Source organism: Convolutriloba macropyga, chromosome 14 (assembly GCF_964194025.1).
Source record: "Convolutriloba macropyga chromosome 14, txConMacr16.3, whole genome shotgun sequence".
NCBI lineage: Eukaryota > Metazoa > Xenacoelomorpha > Acoela > Convolutidae > Convolutriloba > Convolutriloba macropyga.
In genome coordinates, this window is record NC_134481.1 from 45038987 (window position 1) to 45057086 (window position 18100).

Below are 18100 nucleotides of genomic sequence, written 5' to 3' on the forward strand. Positions count from 1 at the left end.
TTCGAGGGAATCGATCTTCAAGGGCCATTGAATATTTTTCAGGACTTGCAGATATAATACTGGACCAATTTCAGAAAGAAAAATTGGTTTTGAACATATTTTTGAAATAGCTATTTTTAAAGGGAAAAAATTTTGCCTGAGGTGTAAAAGCTTCAAGAGTTTTAGCAGTGAGTAGTTTAGTTTTGATTCTTTTAGTTTCTCAATTTTTCGATGATTTTGTTTGTGTTCTGGCTGGCATTGTTCAATTGATCTTGTGGTCAGGTAGAGTACGTCTGAGTTTTTCATTCAGTTCTTTGAATTGTATTTCAGGACTTGTCCTGCTATGTTTTTTTACTTCGTCGAATATAAAAATGTTGCGCTTTACCTCATTTTGCCGCCTTTTCAACATTTTGCGTGAAATCTTTTTGACTTCTCTAGGCTAGTTTCTCTCTTCTCTCATTCTGTTAAAAGTGATTTTGAACATCAGTTGCTCAGCAAAGCAATTCAAATGAACAGAGTTAGTACAGAAATGGATGTCAGAAATAGAAACGGGATAAACCCATAAAGCCCAATTTTAGATGCCCGCTATTTGAACGTCGTTCCTATAAGTCTTATTTACCATCTCTAATGCTTATTGTTATTGATAGTAGCCCCTGTAGCCTCTCTCTAAGAAACAGAAGTATGTTCAACTACGAAATGCCATCAAAATAAATCGGACTTAAAAAAATGTTTTTGTACAAAAATCTTTTTTTTTCAATATCTTCTGTTATTTCAATCCCAATCATGCTTATTGGAATCAACGGCGGCTATTTTCCGGCAATCTGCCGGGTATGTTTATAGCTGCGAAGCTGTAAGCTGAGCGTAGCTATATTGCGGTGCTCTTGGTTTTTTACAATTCAAAGAATTTGAATTGTATTGGGGCGCTGTTTTTTTTAAGATCTGTTCACACATTTTCATGATTTTTGAAGTCAAATTGTAGTGATTTTGGTCACGCCGAAACAGGAAGTAGAGCGAAAAAGCAAGTGGTTTTGCGACGTGAAATTTTTGCGCTCTAATTTCAAAGTAGAGTGAGAAAACAGTGTTTGAACAAAAATTCGGTTTCTCGGTAGTGATTTTTTGTTCACATGCGGCAATTTCACTTTGATTTTCTGTTTTTTCGATTTTTTGGATCGGATTTTTTTTCTAAATGGTTTTTCCAAACCATTCATAGTCCGTTCTAGGTCTAGTTTTCTGTTTAGTCAATGAAAATTCTTTGAATTGTACGTCAGGACTTGTCCTGCTATGTTTTTTTTTGTTTCGTCGTCTGACGCTCTTTTTTCGTTTTACATTTGTTCACACAGCAAAGCTGAAAAAGTCAAATTTTCTGATTGACTTCTTCCTCTCACTAACGGTTTTTGCGCGCGTGGCGTCATTTCTCACTCGTTTTAGCGAAAGTTTTTAGGTTGTTTGCGTGATTAGATTTTGATCATACGTGACTTACCTCACTCAATAAAATGACTTTTGCACTTTAAAACTTAGGTTTAATTTGAATTTTGTTTAAAGGAACTCATATGTGCAGTAAAGGTCCCTAATAAGAGGCTTCTGTGGAATGAATTTTAACAAGCTTTTTTGATTTATTGCTGAATGTTTTTTAGCCTAGTTTTTTGAGCGGCGTCGATTTTTTTTTTACAATTTAGATCGGTATCTGTTTCTATCTCTATTATATGACATGCAGGTCTATTCTTTCGCAGCTATTCCAGCAATCTGCCGGCTATGTTTTGTTCTGGATTGATGTGTGAATCTTTCTCCGAATTGTGAAATATCTGTGACATGACTCCACTTTTACTTATTTGCCGTTAATATCTGAGATTTTTCCCGCTAGATGATTTTTAGAATATCCGAACGGTACACCAAGAGTCATCATGACGATAAATGTTTTAAAATAAATGCTTGAGCAATTAGAAAAAATCGTGTTTAAATTAGTGAAATCTTTCTTGTATGTTATTCTCTATTTTTTGCCTAAGAAAAAGTGCAACCACACTATTTAAATGTAAATGCTGATCTTTTTTTAAAATTATTAATCTCTTTTTCTGAGGTTGCTAATATTTAACCGCCAGTTTCAAACATCGGGTACAAAAGTATATGATAGATCAGTTTTTTATTAGCTTCCACTACTAGTTTTTACGCTTTTGCAGGCATGCTGCGTAATTCAAGATTTAAATTTATGGGGTTCAAATGACTTTTAAAAGCAGTGTTGGATTTTGACCAATTTTGACTTATGTTTTTATGCTTTTGAATTTTCACTATCCTCGCCCCCTCAAGTTTATATACTGTACAACTTCCAATCCGCAATCACCCTTTCTTGATTTTTTTAATTCGCTGTAAGCAAAACAGTTAAAAAGAAAAAGCAGCGGGCGTGAGTTAGGATGTTAATGTTGATTTTTTCCTGAAATGCCTTGTAATAGATGGATGAGTCTTTTTGTGGATATTTCTCAACTAATTAAATTCAATGTCTGCACGCTCAACAAAAATGAATGAGTATTTTGATGTCAAAAGTATTTATTTTTATTTAACGTTACAGAGAAGTACTAGATAAGAACGATCAAAATGTGATTGATTGCTGCGTGTTAAGCTATTCTCATTTAAATAAGGTCTTCGATATTGAAATCTTATCTAAGAGTGTTAAAAGAAACATTTTTTAGATTGCTTTCTTTTCCGATGTGTGTACTAAAATTCTGAATTGTTCTTTGATTTTTTAATTTGTTTCTCGATTCCTTTTGCTTTTGATTACACTTCAACGAACCAAAAACAAAATTACGGTTATTGACTTCGTTCTTTCTACCTCTGTGTGGCGTTTGTTCACACTCGTGATTATCAGCTGCTAGTTTTTGTGTGTGATGCTCATGGTAAGTCTATAAGTTAGGAGCTTTGCGATACACTAATAAGACGCAGTATAGAGCTTAAAAGCATATCTATCGGTTCTTTGTTAATTTCATAGAAATCGGTCCGTTTTTTTGTTTTTTATTGATTTATCTCTAGTGAGGATTTCTGTGTCAACTGAACTCCTTACCCCACCCTTTGCTAGCGAAGAAAAATTTGTTGTTTTTTGTTTACATTGTTTTTGTTTTTTTTTGTTTCTAAGTGGTATTATCGTCCAATTTAAAGTTATCAGTTTTCGGTTCAACAAATAAATTGAACAAATAAAATTTTGTCGTGAAGAACTTGACGATGCTGTTAGTGCCAGGAGTTGTATTGATGCACGCTCATCAACTGGAGAAGAGCCTATTTCACAAAATTTTTCGTCAAATATGAGCGAAGTCTGGTCGAAAATAAATTTTTGCTATCTTTTAAAACAGGCGAAGTGTGGACTTTTAAAACAGGCGAAGTGCAACTTTGTCCGATTAAGTTTGTCTTGATTTTTTGTTCGATTAAGCAAGCTAGACTGTGACCGTCAAAAGTTGTTATAATTAGCTTTGCTGATCATAGTTGAGTCTATTTGAACATAAAATCTTCAGCTATATTTCAATATTGCAAGTTAATTTCCTTGTGCTTTTTCTCCCTCTATCACCTAAAAACTTTTTCTGTATGATTGCTTCTCTTGTTTAACATTTTTTAAGCTCTGCACTAGTTGGCCAAGACAGGAAAGAAAACAAAAAATTCTTTTGGAAACAGAATTCTAGAATTTCTTACATTTTAATAATGACAACTAACAATTAAGCCATTTCATATGTATATAACAATTTGACCTCATTAATTCTTTCATTTTCTACGGGATTTAATTTTTTAATTTAATTTTGTTGTAAAATTAGACCTAACAAAAGAACTTGAAAATTCTTAGGTCCGCGTATACCCCTTCACCCGCTGAAGAAGGTTTTCATTGGTCCCCACCGGCACGTGGGTTGCAACCAATTCGTCCCACATTAAACGGTTATGTTTACTAAACTTTTTCAAAATGGTTTGAATTGTTTCATTTTCAGGATTGCTCCCTGATCATAGAAGCGTATGGCTACACTACAGAGGATCTGTCGTTACAGTGGAAGCCCGTGGAACCAGGCTCAGATGCAGTCGATGTGAGTGAGACTATTGAGCTGTCCCAATTCAAATACATGGGCCACAATAAACTGGCATACACTCTAGCATTCTCAACTGGGAACTTCTCCGATCTTGAGGTTAGTTCGGATTAGGACAAGTACTCTGGGGGGGGGGGGTTCGGTCGGCCTAAACGTAAACGTCTAAACAGGCGCAACTCCTATGAAAGAAAGGGCTTTAGTACTGGATCCGAACCAGTGAAGAAAGGGCTTTAGTACTGGACCCGAACCAGTGTCTCTTAGTTGCAAGCCTAGGTGTGCTACCCAATTACACCAACGGGTCTTAAGAACTCGAACATGGGCGTCTCTTATAACCCGTTCTCTCTTGTTCCGCAAGGATTATTTTATCTAGCCAAGTATACTCTGAACAAATAGAGCTTGTTGTGAAGCTTATCTTCTGCTCAATTTAAATTAGGTTGTTACCTCTCATCTTATGTGGGAATTTCATTGTTTCTGAAAACTGTCAAATTCCAAGAATTTGCATCCCGGCTTCCTTTTTGTTTCAATAATCGTCTTTGAAAATTTGTTCTAATATATTTGTCAATTGGTGAAACATATCCATCTATGTCGATAATGAATTAATATTTCATAAAAGTAGCTTTTCGGTTTTTACTTCTTTTTTTATTCTCCTTTTCTCTCCTGTTTAAAGATATGAAATACGGGGAAATATGTAAGTGGTCAGTAACGTACGTTTTGCGGTACAAAGTCATAAAAGCCGTCGATAAGTTGTAGTGCTGAGCAGCTATGTAATTTTTTCTAGTCGGCCGATTTTTTCAATTTGCATTCAATTTAATTTTAAGCCATTAATATTTAAGCGCAAACCGCCTTTGGACGCTTCATTCGTATTAATTAGGCCTTTGAATTTATTCACGTGTGGCGCTGTTTAAAAATGAATGGAATTGAGGCTTCAATTGTGGGATGAAAAACGGAATTTTTTACCTGTCATGAGAAATCAATAGTCACAAACGGTAGTAGTAATAATGCTCGCTTCTTTCCCACGCAAGGCTCTTTCCTTGTCGCCTCGGGTTCCCTCTCTTTCTTTCTTTTCCTGTTCACTCTTTTTAAAAAAAATTTCACCCAGTTCACCGCAGCCAGCGTGATCCAAAAGACACTACAAAAGTTGAAGAGAGCTAGTTGATGTATCTGGCTACGAGCCTAGATTTTCAATATCTTGAATAATGCAGAACAACCCCCCCCCCTCCCCCTCACCCCGACCTCCCACTCAACGATTGAATATGACCATATAAGAGTTTAATTTTTACACCACTGTAGTGGCGTATGCTAATTGTAATTGCTTGTCGCCGCCTCTCATCAGGCTATGAAGGAGATTGTTAGTTCAAGATTGTTCATTAGTTTGTTCATACGTGCATGTTGGAAACAAAGTTTTGTTCATGGGGATGGGGGTTGGAGGTTGGGGGATGGAGGTTTGGGGGGGGGGGGGTTGAATAGTTTGTATCTGCACTAGTGCAGTTATGGCTAGCTGCAAAAATACAAGAGCTTAACATTATAAGGATTAGAGTAGGACATTGTATGCGAGTAGGACATTTGTGAAGACCAGCGGCAGAATATATTGATTTCCATATCTTCATACAATGCACAAGCCTGATAGACTATCGAGGATATGGTTGGTAATAAAAGAAGAAAAGGCGATTTAAGCTGTTTCCTTCAATTCATACAGCGACAGGGGTTCATTTACTTCACTTAACTCTTCAACATGTTCATTTAATTCATGTGGTATCATCTCTCAAAAAAATACTGAAGGTTTTAAAGTTGTTTTCCCAATTTTAAAGATTCAAAACTTTAAAGAGGTTCAATTTTTATGGCTCTGAAACTTGAATTTGCACATAGAGACATTTGCATGAAATTCCCATGCAAATTATAAAATAAATTTCATGTTGTTGTTGGTGTAAATTTTTCAACTTCAGTTAATTTTGTGCTCAATTTTGTCTCATTTAACGAATCACGGAATGTTTATCGCTTACATTAATTCTTGGTATACTTGAAAAACGAGCTCCGGTTGAGACGGGAAGTTTTTGGAAGGTTGGAGTAAAGGTGGCATACCTTGATTAGCAGCATTGAAACAACTAATAGCATAAATAGATCTTTTAATCAAGACTTACCGAAGAACTCTAAGACAATAAGACTCTAAGCAAAAAAGCCGCAACTTTGTAAATCGAGATCTAAGAGATATACAGCGAGAATTTTTCCTTGCACTCTACTAAAAATGTAAACCCTCTAACAACAATAGAGTTTTATAAAACCAAATTAGGTAGGAGTAGGAATGCTTTCAATAATATCATATGGAAGAGAGAGAGATGCAGATGGATCCAATATACCCAACAATTTTTTAAAATCTGCAAATTCTTTTTAATGATCGCTTCCAAAATAATTTTTTCTACTGTTTTTAAATATGCTCATGTCACAGCTGTCCTCAAGACCCAACAACCATTTTGACTAATTGTTCCGACCCCACTTGTAGGGGAAGGAACTATTTACTCAAATGGTTTTTTTCTGTTCAGTCAATTTTGACCGATCGATATATTCATCGTAGAGAAATGTGAGTGGTATCATTAAAAAGCTCGTCCAGCCTAGAATTTGAAATTTAAAAGATTTTTTTTGAATTTCGTATTTTTCCAAGAGTTATCGAGGATTGAAGTTTTGTGTGAACACGTGATATTTGGTATGATTTCGTGCACTTTTAGTGTAATTTTTCTTCAAATTATGATCTTTTCTTTAAAATTTTTTCATTCAAAATAACATTTCACTCCACAAAAGGAATCAATTTCGTATTCCTAATACACGAAAGGTGATAAAAAAGACTAGTTCTGGTCTCATAGGGAAGTTTACTATAAAAAAAAAAGAATTCTATTTGAGAGCTGTTTTTTTTTTTAGAAAACTTCATATTTTTTAGGTCACCTAGAGAGTTGTCAATTATCATATCGATGCTTGGTTAATGATAAACTTGATTTACAGTAAAATGACGCCTAATGAACAAAAAACACGTTTTCAAGGAATCGCACATGTTTTTTATGGCTTCGACTTTGAGCTTTTGTAATTTTTAATGAAATTTTGATTTTCCTTTTGAGGTTTTACTGATTTTTTGGAGTCCTATGTTATAGAATCGTTGATTAAAAGTGCAATGGGTTGCGTAATGAGCGTTATTGAAGCTATTCAGTGCTTTGATTAGACAGCTAATGGCTGTTAAGTCTATATATAATTTTCGAAAATGTTTTTAAACATTAACCGATCATAAATTTTGTTTCTGTAAACTGTATGTCAGCCTCAGTACTGACAGGATCCCCTTCGTTTCTACTGCAAACAAAATCAATCTGTTTAGCGGTTTTATGTTCTAACTATTGGTTTTATGACTTCGATGCCACAAGATTTCAAAAACAATTTTAAAATGTTTGGATATTTTTGTATATGTTATCCTTTTGAAATTTTATCCTAATTTGGATAGCTCCCGTTGGTTTAGGGAAGACGTTCAATGGATCATATATAATGTTTTCAGAGAAAATCTTCTGGTTTATATCGCTTCGACACTTTCTTCTCGCACATTTCTACTGAATTTTTGGTTTTTCCCTGTATTTGTTGTTGTTTTCATAGTCATAAGACTTATTCTGATATCTTATTGATCACCCATGCATGACAAACATCTTTGTCCTTCTATCAAGTCATAACTGAGCGTATTTGTTGTCTTCTTTTGAAAGCTATCGATGTTAATGGCTGTTAAGACTTCAAAAATAATTTCAAAAAAAATTTTTTAACATTAACCAATCGTAAACGTATCTTCGTGAACTGTACGAACGTCTCAGTATTTACCGGAACTCTTTCTTTCCTACTTCAACAAAACTTATCTAATTGCGGCTTCATCTTCTACCTATTGGTTTGATGAAATCGATGCACGAGTTTTCATAATTTTCTGGACAATTTTTGGATTTGTTTTTAGTTCTTCTGAAATCTCATCCCATTTTCCTAATAGTGTTAGTTCCAATTGGCTTAGAAATGGCGTTCAATGGATCATAGATAAAATTTTCAGAGAAAAGTTTATCGTTTAAAGGGTTTCGACACTTTCTTCTCGCACTTTTCTACTGAATTTTTGGTTTTTGTCTGTATTTGTTCTTGTTTTCTTAGTCAATGACTTATTGTAATGTCTTATCGTATCGATGACTTGTCAATGACAAACATCTTGGTCATCCTAACGAGGCATAACTCATATGCTCCCTTCGAGCGCTTTTGTTGCCTTTCGCTGAAAGCAATTGAGTTGAATGGCGTTGATATTAACGGTTTTCTCAGAAATTTCGTGGTTTTAATGTATTTTTTCATATATATTGATATTTTGAAATAATATTGAAAAGAATAATCTCGTGCTTTAGAAAATTAATGAATGATAGAAAAGTCATTACTGAAAAGTTATTTTTTAAAGGCTTCGACACTTTTCTCGCTCAATTTTTTTTTGAATTAGCGGTTTTTGCCTATTTTTTTAATCTTTAGGTAGGCGTAAAATGCTGACCGGTCTCAAAAACTTGTAATTGAGTTTTCAAGGATTGATGTTACCCGAGGCAGTCCTTTTATAACGAATAATCTCAAAGTTTATGATATTATACATTTTCAATGATTTTTTAAACTTTTCAGTTTTTGTTGTTTTTTTCGTCAACTTGTAGCTTATTCTCATCATTGAGAGGACTCATTAAATTTCTTTTATTCGAGAAATTTAAGTCTCCAGTGATATCATGTCGTAACTGGTGTTTTGTTGGTGGACAATATGCTTTTAGATAAAAGTTGTAGTGGTGTACTTGTGTTTCTTTTTTTCTTTTTTCTTCGCGTAATAACAGATCCCAATGATATTCAAATGTGGCCCAAATGCACTTATTTATTTTTTCAGTATAGTTTTAGTTTCATTAGTATGAATGAAAATGGAAGGAAGAATACATAGTATTCAAATAATAGCTAATGATTTTATTGGCTTCTATAATTTGTGTTTTCGCAAATTGTTTAATTTTTGAGTTTATCTGCTGCTCTAGTCCGTTCCTATGGCTTAATCTAACCAACGACAGACCCTATTGGTTTTATAATGACTGTTTAGTAAATTTATAAAGAATTGTTTTGTTAAAAGCTAATGATTTTTAAGACTTTAGAAATTATTTGGTTTAAAAAAAGTTGATTGATTTTTAATTTCGCCTTATTATTTCCTTTTGTCGACTTTGTTACCTAGTCTTATTAAGAAAAATTGCCGTCTGCTGTATTGTATGGAAAAAGTGAATTTGTGCAGTTAATGTTTTATACGATTGCGTTTTGGCGTTGTTACTAGGTGCGTTCAAATTTAGATACTTAGTTTTTGCCGTGAATTTTTTTTTTGCTTCTTTTGTTGTATGTTTCTTTCTCGTAGTTTTTTCAATGAAAGATCTCGTCAGCGCTGTAATGAGGCATGGCATTATGTAATTCAATAAGTAGTTAGGTTTTTAAACGTTTTTTAAAACTCAAACATCTATTTTCATTATCTATATTTTTATATTTAACATGTGCGAACGCACATTAACGAGCATCCTTGTTGATGACCTATTTCTGTTTTAATTACTTTTGGAAGTTTTTGAGATATTTCTAATATAAATGATAGACTATCTCAACCACAGACTACAGACCAAATTCAGAGAGCAATTTTGGTTTCCAAAGCATTAAGATTTTCGGCAAATGGTACTCTACACCTCACACAAACGGAGCTGTGAATTTCGAAATTGAGGAAAAATTATCATTTTGGGTCTTGCAAAAGCTTGCAACTCCATTCTGCATACGATTTTGAAAAGACCCTTTCTCATCTTTTTTCAAATCTAAGATGCTGTTTCATGTTTCATTCTCTTTTACTTGTCAGATGAACAGAGTGACAGAGTATGAGTTGACAAATAATTTTGGGCAAAATGTTAGTATATTTTATAATGTAGTTAAATTCAGCTCCATTTAGACTTGATGCACTGGGATTTCAGTCCATCAACTTTTAGAAAAGTGCTGGCCGCTTGAAAATTGATTGGAACAGAAGAACGAAACAACTTATTTTGCCTGAAAACATAAACAAATTGTCGGCATATCGCTTTTGTAAGCGAAAAGTAAGAGAAATTTTTAATTCGGTAGTCGCTTCTTTTGTTTTGAACTATGATGCTTTTGCCGACTACTGAGGAAATTCTTATCAGTGTTTACTTGTCCTCAAATGGTTCAATACTATTTATCGGCGCTTTTTGATGAATGTTGTTAGAATCATAAATTTAAACGTATTGTCGAAAATTAGGGCATTCCAAATGTTTTTGATCGCGCGACTGGGTAACTAATTTTTTCCGGTAAAATGATAATTTACAGAAATATAGAAGGGTGAGTTTGAACGCTTGGTTTTCTTTTTTAGTTGATCATTATTTTGTAATGCACATTTTTAAAGAGATTAAGACAATGGCGCGAACTAAATGGCTGCAGATTTTTTAAACGGAATCAAATAGAAATTATGCCAAAATTAAGTTCACTCCACTATTTGAAATACATTTTCTCATGCAATGTGCGTTTTTCCCTCCTGAAATTTTCCTCATTCGGGACAATTCAAATTTTATATCAAGTCCGCTAGTCTTTGACTAGTTTTGCCTATTAGTAGAAATTTGATTAATTGCGATTAATGTTTTCAGCTCCCTTTAACGATGCGAATGGCGGGTTTTTACAAAAACAAATATGTTCGTGTTAGAGATATTTCTTCATACCATTTTTTTGGTTATCGTGAACTTACTTTAAGTTTTGCAGTTTTTAAATGGCCGGATTCTTCAAGCCTTAATTTAGGAAATGTGTCGCAGAAATTCAAAATAATTGACAAGTGAACTAGTTGGAGATTTTGAATTGATAGAATGGTCTTGTTCTTTTTATCCGATTAAATGGTAGTTCACTCGAAGCAGTTCGGAGCTTGGGGGGATTAACCCCCAATAATTTGCTTGTGTGTTGGAGTCTTTGAACAATTTTGGGTATAACTGATAGGTCCAGCACATGTTTAGAGTAGGTTAACAGGCCACAAAAATTTAATCTGGCTGTATTTGAGAGGGATTTGTCCTTAGAACCACTGGTCTGGACAATTCGCTTTGAATTTGCTTCCTAAGCTTTGTTTTCCACTGGAACCAATTACGACAGTTTATTGTGAATGCCAGAAAACACAGACGGTATTTACGGAGACGGTTTAAGAGTTAGCCTCGTTCGCTTTTATTTCGTTCTGTTAAGTTTGGGTCGTGATTTTGGGTTGTGATTTCATGGTAATATTAGCAAGCACTAAACACCCGCAAGAACTGCTCTGTGAAATGATAGTTTGCAGCTTCTGTATAACCAAGGCTGACTTCAAGCTACTCAAAAAAATCATAATTTCGAATATATTTGCTGATCTCAGAAAGCGTAAACAATCTAGAAAGTCTACTTGGCTCAAATTTAGTGTTTCCTTATCATTTTCAGCTTCGAAAAACTTGAGTTAGTTTGTATATTAACTTCATATTGTTGTTTTTGAAGTATGCTTTTTGGGTGTTTGAAGCCTGGAGAATTTGGTACTGATAATATTTCAATTTCAAGTTCATTTCTTTTAAATTTCAATATGTTTGCTCAGGCGAAATAAGGCAACAAAAACAACTGATTTTTATGACGTGTTGAGTACTGAGTTAGTGCTATATTTAATAAAGCGTTTGAACTTAGGGTGGCGTTTTCCTGAACAGGTGAAATCAGTGCTGGAAATTTGATGAAAGCGCTATAAAGCCGAGAGTGATAAATGCAATAATTTATTTAGTATTTTCTTTCATTAATAGCAATAGTTTTCTTACATTAATAGCAATTGTTCGGTAATCGATTGAAAATGTTCAACATTGAAAAAAATGTGGTGAAGTGATTGTAATTCTGCTTAACTTGAGCAAATTTAGAACTCATGCTTCAGCTGTTTGACTGTGAAAATTGATGATGAAAGGTAATACACAAATGGTATCATATTAATGGAGGGTATATAGAAACTGGTTACATGACAATTTACCCAATGCCATTCTACCCAATACAAACTTACCCAATGCTCTTTGATCTTTTCGTTCAATTATCCTGTTACAAATTAGCAGTCGCTATTCTAAGGATGCTTTTTGATATTTGTGGACATTATAATCCCATGTTTGGTTGTGATAGTTTCATATCAATTCCCACGGGCCATTTAATTATATAGTCGGCTAATCCCATGTTCTGTTGTGATAGTTTCATATCAAGTCCCACGGGCCATTTATTTTATAGTCGGCTAAATGGTCGTTCTGGTTAATTTAGCAATAGCGTAAATTGGGTAAGTTGGCATTGGGTAAAATGGCAGGTTGGGTAAGATGGCATTGGGTATAATGGCATTGGGTAAAATGGAATTGGGTAAATTGTCCTGACACCATAGAAACTAATCGCTAGTTTCCCCACCTCTCATTAGTTTGTATTGCCGATAGCTGTGCAAAAGTGCCCATTAGTTTGTCAACATATGCTAGTGAAAACAATTTATACTGTTCATGAAGGACACGAAACTGACCCAAAATTGTTAGTTCATTACTAGAAAATTATCCGAGCATTTAGATTTTTTCTGGCAGCAAATAGAAGTAAAACAGATCGTGTCAATTTAAAAAAAATGGTCTCACTGGCCTCAAGTTCGATTCACCGGCTCAATAGACTTCATATAAAACTAGCAGAACTTGGAATCAAGTTACCCAGGCCCGTACGCTCCGTTTTCCTGCCATTGTAATTTACAATTTCTGAAATTTTGCGAGAAGTTCGTGTTTTTGATTCTTCTTTTTCTATCAGACAACTCTTTCTAATTGCTCTCAAACGAAGTTTGAAGCAATTGCTGCAAACATGTGTGTCTGTTTCATGCAAAGTTTTTGATTGACGGCTTTTGTTCTGGAAGATTCTTTTGCCCTCGAGTGACTTTTGCACGCTTGACTTCTTGACTTTTGTGTGATGTGAATTGCTCTCATTCAGTATGTGAATCTGTAGCGAACACATACGTAGCATTAAGCGAGTAGATTGCGAAGCAGAAATTGTGGGTATTGTTGGAGACTGGCGTCCAGAGATATCAGGCTCGGATTCATTCATACGTAGAGTCAAGTAGAAAATATGATTTATAACTAGAAATTTGGTTTTGATTGATACTTTTAGCTCCCTTCAACAATGCAAATAGTTGGTTTCTACAAAAATAAATACTTCCATGTTATTTATATATGTTTAATTGCTCTCAAACGAAGTTTGTAGCAATTATATTAGTCCTGTCGGTCTTTTTTTATGCGATTTTTCGCTTGACCGATTTTTCGTCTGACGCTTTTGACTTTTCGTCCTCAAAAACGGGATAAACAGGTAGCGCCCAGCGGGCATTAAGTGCTCTTAGAGCCTTTCAGCTCTGTTTCAGCTCAAACTGTTTTGGAGACTTATAATTACTGTGTGAAGAGCGGTTCATAGAGGTTGAAGACCCCTCCCCAACTGTTGACCCCCCCCCTTCAATTGCCCCCACCCCCCCACCGCGCGGTTGCCCCCCTCCGACTGTTGCTACCCCCATCAGCACCTCCCCCATGGCTAGTTACTGACAAACAACCGGTCGCTAAAAGCACGCAAATTTATACAAATTTTCACAAATTTTTTCAAGCTTTTTGAAAATTTTTGTCATTTTTGTAAAACTTTTGTCAAATTTTTGATTTATATCAACCCTAGATCAACCCAGGGAACGCACTCTATGGTTTGATAATAGGTTACTGCACAGTTTTTAGTGGTATTACAATGATTCCAACCTTTCAACTTCGCGAATTTTTGCAATTTTTTGAAAAAACTTGCAAATTTTTTCAAGGTTTTTGAAAATTTTTGTCGGTTTTTAGGTTTATCCAGGCTCAAGAGCCAAGGAGCCTCCTCTCTGGTTTGATTATAGGTTACTGTATAGTTTCTTGACGTAATGGATTTTTTTTCAAGATTTTAACATTACGAATTTCAGCATTTTTTTTTGAAAAAAATAGCATTTTTTAATTTTTTCAACATTTATTGTCCTTGTTCAAGATTTTTCAGCCTCAGGATTCAGAAAACCTGCTTAAGCTTTTGATAATATGTGGCTGCATATTATTTGGTGATAATTGAATGGTTTTCAACTTTTTAATATCACAATTCTTTCGATTTGTTCTTATTAAACTTGCAATTTTTTCAAGTTTTGACATTTTTTGTCATTTTATAGGTTGATCTAGCCTCAAGAGCCAAAGAACTTCCTCTGGAGTTTGATAATAAGTTATTGTATAGTTTCTAGATGCAATGGAATGTTTTTAAAATTTTTAACTTTTAACGAGATTTAGCATTTTTTTTGAAAAATTTTCGGCAATCTTCATGTTTTTTTGAAATTGTCGTATTTTTTAAGGTTTTTCCAGCCTCAAGAGCCACGAAGCCTCCTTCGAGGTTTGATACTAAGCTGCTGCTTAGTTTTTAGAGTTAACGGAATGGTTTACATTATTTTAATGCCTCGAGTTTTAGAAATTTTTTGATAAATTTTAATTTGAAAAATTTTTGAAAGTTTATTATGTTCCAAGTGTATGCATCTTTATGAGCGAGTGAAACTGTTTAAGGCTTGAAATAGGCATACTAGATGGTCTCTTGAGACAATAAAATGGTGTTCTGAAGATATTATTATCACGAGTTTCAGCAAGATTTTGTTAAAATTTTCAATTGTTTTATAATTTTTTGAATATTTTTGTCCTTTCCTTAGTTTAACAATCAGTACTGGCAAACGAAGCTTTTCAAGTCTTTCAGATGGATTACATGACAAAAATCCAGAGACGAAAAATGTTTCTGAACATTTTCTTTACTGCGAAATGTGGAAACTTTTTTTGGAATTTTGCACTTTAAGTTTTTTTTCTATATTATTTAGTTACTAACAAGTTTAGAAAACTTGAAGTTGTAGAGTCAAATCTCATCATGGAAAAAATTCCTAGCTCTCTCTCTCTCTCTCTCTCGCTCTCTCTGTGTTAGCTGGCGTTTCTTTCCTCCTTCTCGCTCACGTTTAATCTCTCTCTCTCTCTCTCTCCTTAATTCTTTTGTTGATGCCGCACTTCAGCGGCTGTTATATGGCCTGATGTCATCGTCTATCACCCTAATCTCAGGCCCCTTCAATCGAGCTAAATCTATCCTCTCTAAACATCGGTTAGGTACTGACGAAGTCAACCACTCGCCGGTCGTTTGAGAGCAATTCGCCCGACGCTAGTCGGTTATGTTCTTAATATTTTATTTAAAAATTGTTTTCGCTTATCGTGAACTACCTTCAAGTTTTTCAGGTTTTGGTGAGCGGAACCTTCAAAGCTTTTTAAAGAAATGTGTCGCATAAATTCAGAATAATTGACAAGTCAACTAGTTGGAGATTTTGAATTGATAGAATGGCCTTTTTCCTTTCATCCGATTAAGTGGTAGTTCACTTGAATCAGTTCGGAGCTGGAGGGATTAACAGTTCGGAGCTGTAATCATTTGCTGATGCGTTGAAGTTTTTCAACATTTTCGGATTTAACTAATGCGCTATAAAGTCGATAGTCGTAAATACAACTGAGACTGGCGTCCAGAGATTTCAGGTTCGAACCCCTCCCTTTGCGGTACTTTCTGAACCTATAAGAATTCTCCACCTGTCGTTCGAAAGCTATTTGTTTGACGTCAGTTGGTTTGTTTCGAGAGCATTCTTTCATTGGCTTGAGGGATTGACTTTTTCCTGATCAAAGTTGTTTGTTCAGAAATTATAAGGGAAACTTCATTATGACCACAGCATTTAAGCTAAGACAAAATATTTTTTGTTTTCTTTATTTATGATATTGTGTATTTTTTTCCTACCCTGCTATTTGTTTGGGGCATAGAAAGTTTGTGCTAGCTTGGTTTTTTGTTCAACCATATTTGAGCAATCAAATATGTGGAAAGATTCAAGAGTGGTACCATTAAAAGCTCATGAAAACTGAATCTGTGCCTGAAGAGATTTTCATTTTTTTAATCTGGAAGAAAGAACGAAGCCTTCAGTTTCTATTTAAATATTCAGTTGACTGATTTTCAGACTTTTTGATATTCTTAAGTCTACTGATACGGTCCGTTTTACTTGAATTTTGTACGGTCCGTATCAATATTATTAAAATTCTAGTAAAAAAGAGATTCTTTAGCTCCTCGATGGCAGCACTCGGAGGCGGTATCCGTATAACAAAATTCAACTGGAACAAAAATTTATTTCTTGAAAAAGTGTAGATTAACTGAATGAGATAAAATTAGCTGCCGAAGCTGTCTTATCTAGTTTAAGACAATTTTTGGTTACCTCCAGGAATTGGACATTTTTTAATGGACTCTGAGAATTTGGATTGTTTTTTCGTTCTCTATTCTTTGCAGGTACTTATACAATACAGAAATATTGGGAAAGTGTTATTAAGGAAAAGTTGTCCTAATTTTACTATCTGCGATCCTGATGAATATTGGAAAAGCTCTTTAATATTCTATGCTGGAACTTTTGTTGAGGTCAAAGAAAAACGGAGTTGTTTCTTCTTAATCCCCTTTTTCTCCCTTTTTGCTTCTTCTCATTCCCAACCTGGCACAATGGGGAAAAGGGCCTTTTAGCCCTGGGCTCCAACTGTCATTGTTCTGTCTCAGATTGTCAGATGTTTCCTGAGAGATGCGAACTTGAATGTATTTATTAATAATTGAGTAATGCTACCACAGCTACTATTTCTACTACTAACTATACTAACTAGAACTACATTAACCATTGCCTCCCTTTATTATTGAAAAGAAAGCAGGTTGCCCTACCTTCGGTACTAGTTACCACCCTTTCTCAACTTAAACCCCGGTACATTAGCCCTGATTTGCGTTGATCTACTTTTCAGGGCACAGAAAAAAGGGAACGGTAACAAAAAGCGCACACAATCTTTAGCTCTTTTGTTTTAACCATTGACGTCACTCGATTTGAGCGAGAGGGGTGGGGGGGATTTTTGGGGCACGTCCTCGAGCAAATTTCTTCACTTGCTAATTAAAATTGCGGGAGATTTTGTCTAACTTGAGATAAGGCCAAGGGTAATTTTTCAATCTGTTCACTAGGCATTAGCCTTCAAGTTGCGCGGGCGTGAAGTTTCTATTCATAGCTGGGGCTCTTTTGATGAAGTGTTAAAATTGCCTCATTTGATTGCCGTTTCAAAAGTTTGAGAGCGGTTTGAAGTTCCATTATAGAGGAAACGTTCAATTAGTTAACAGAAATAGAGGATTTATCTTAAGGCGAGTCTTTTCTTTGGCGTCCAAATTTAAATGTAATTGGTCTCAAAGATTAATTTGATCACGCTGTTTGCTTGAAATATTCGAAACTTTGCCCAAAATGAATAGTTTTTTTTCCAATAGTTAATATACGTCTGTTCAAGAGTTGCTTATTTCTCCTCATCAATTGTTTTCAAAATTACAAAGATTGGGAGTGCATTAATCTTCGTTCAGCTTAACAAATAAAAACATCAAAAAATGTTTAAAAAGTCATTTTTGAAGAAAAATAGTATTCGAAACTAAGGCCTAAAAACTGTTCAGCGTTCAACAGTTATATTAGAAATTTAAAAATCTCACAAGGAAGAGTTTCAAAATTTGCCCGAAATTAAAGAAAACTCGTAAAGTTGCTCTAAAATTGTTTACCTCTGTGCGTACCAGATATTTTTTTTGTATTATATCAACTAAAATCAGATTCGTTGAGAATTCTAAGAAGCTCTATTTCATCCACTCAATATATAAACTGGCAAAGCAACGTAGAGTTAAAAGAGGCCAAAAAAGTCAAAACTGCAACGCGAACAAAGTCAAAACTTCAACTATAAAACTATAATTCATTCGATCTCTCTCTTATATACATCTAAATTAAGTGAAAGGCAGCATTGCAGTTCGGAAACTATTTTTTTAAGTTGGTCGGCTAATCAAAAGATTTTGCCCCCTTGTTTTTTTTACCTATTTCATCATCTATCGACCCTTAACCCTTTAATTCAGGCTAATACTCCTCGCCTCTTTCAACTGACTTTCATCATGCGAGCTCTTAG

The 18100-nt window shown here is 34.6% G+C and overlaps 1 protein-coding gene across 3 annotated transcripts in view; it reads left to right on the forward strand.

The window, feature by feature from the left end:
- Positions 1-18100, forward strand: part of LOC142353301 (gamma-aminobutyric acid receptor subunit rho-2-like) — a 108250-nt gene that overhangs the window by 78374 nt on the left and 11776 nt on the right. For all 3 annotated transcript variants that reach the window (XM_075405533.1, XM_075405532.1, XM_075405534.1), the window contains exon 5: positions 3936-4127. In XM_075405533.1, coding sequence (XP_075261648.1) covers positions 3936-4127 — 192 coding nt within the window. The remainder of the gene's footprint in view (positions 1-3935; positions 4128-18100) is intronic.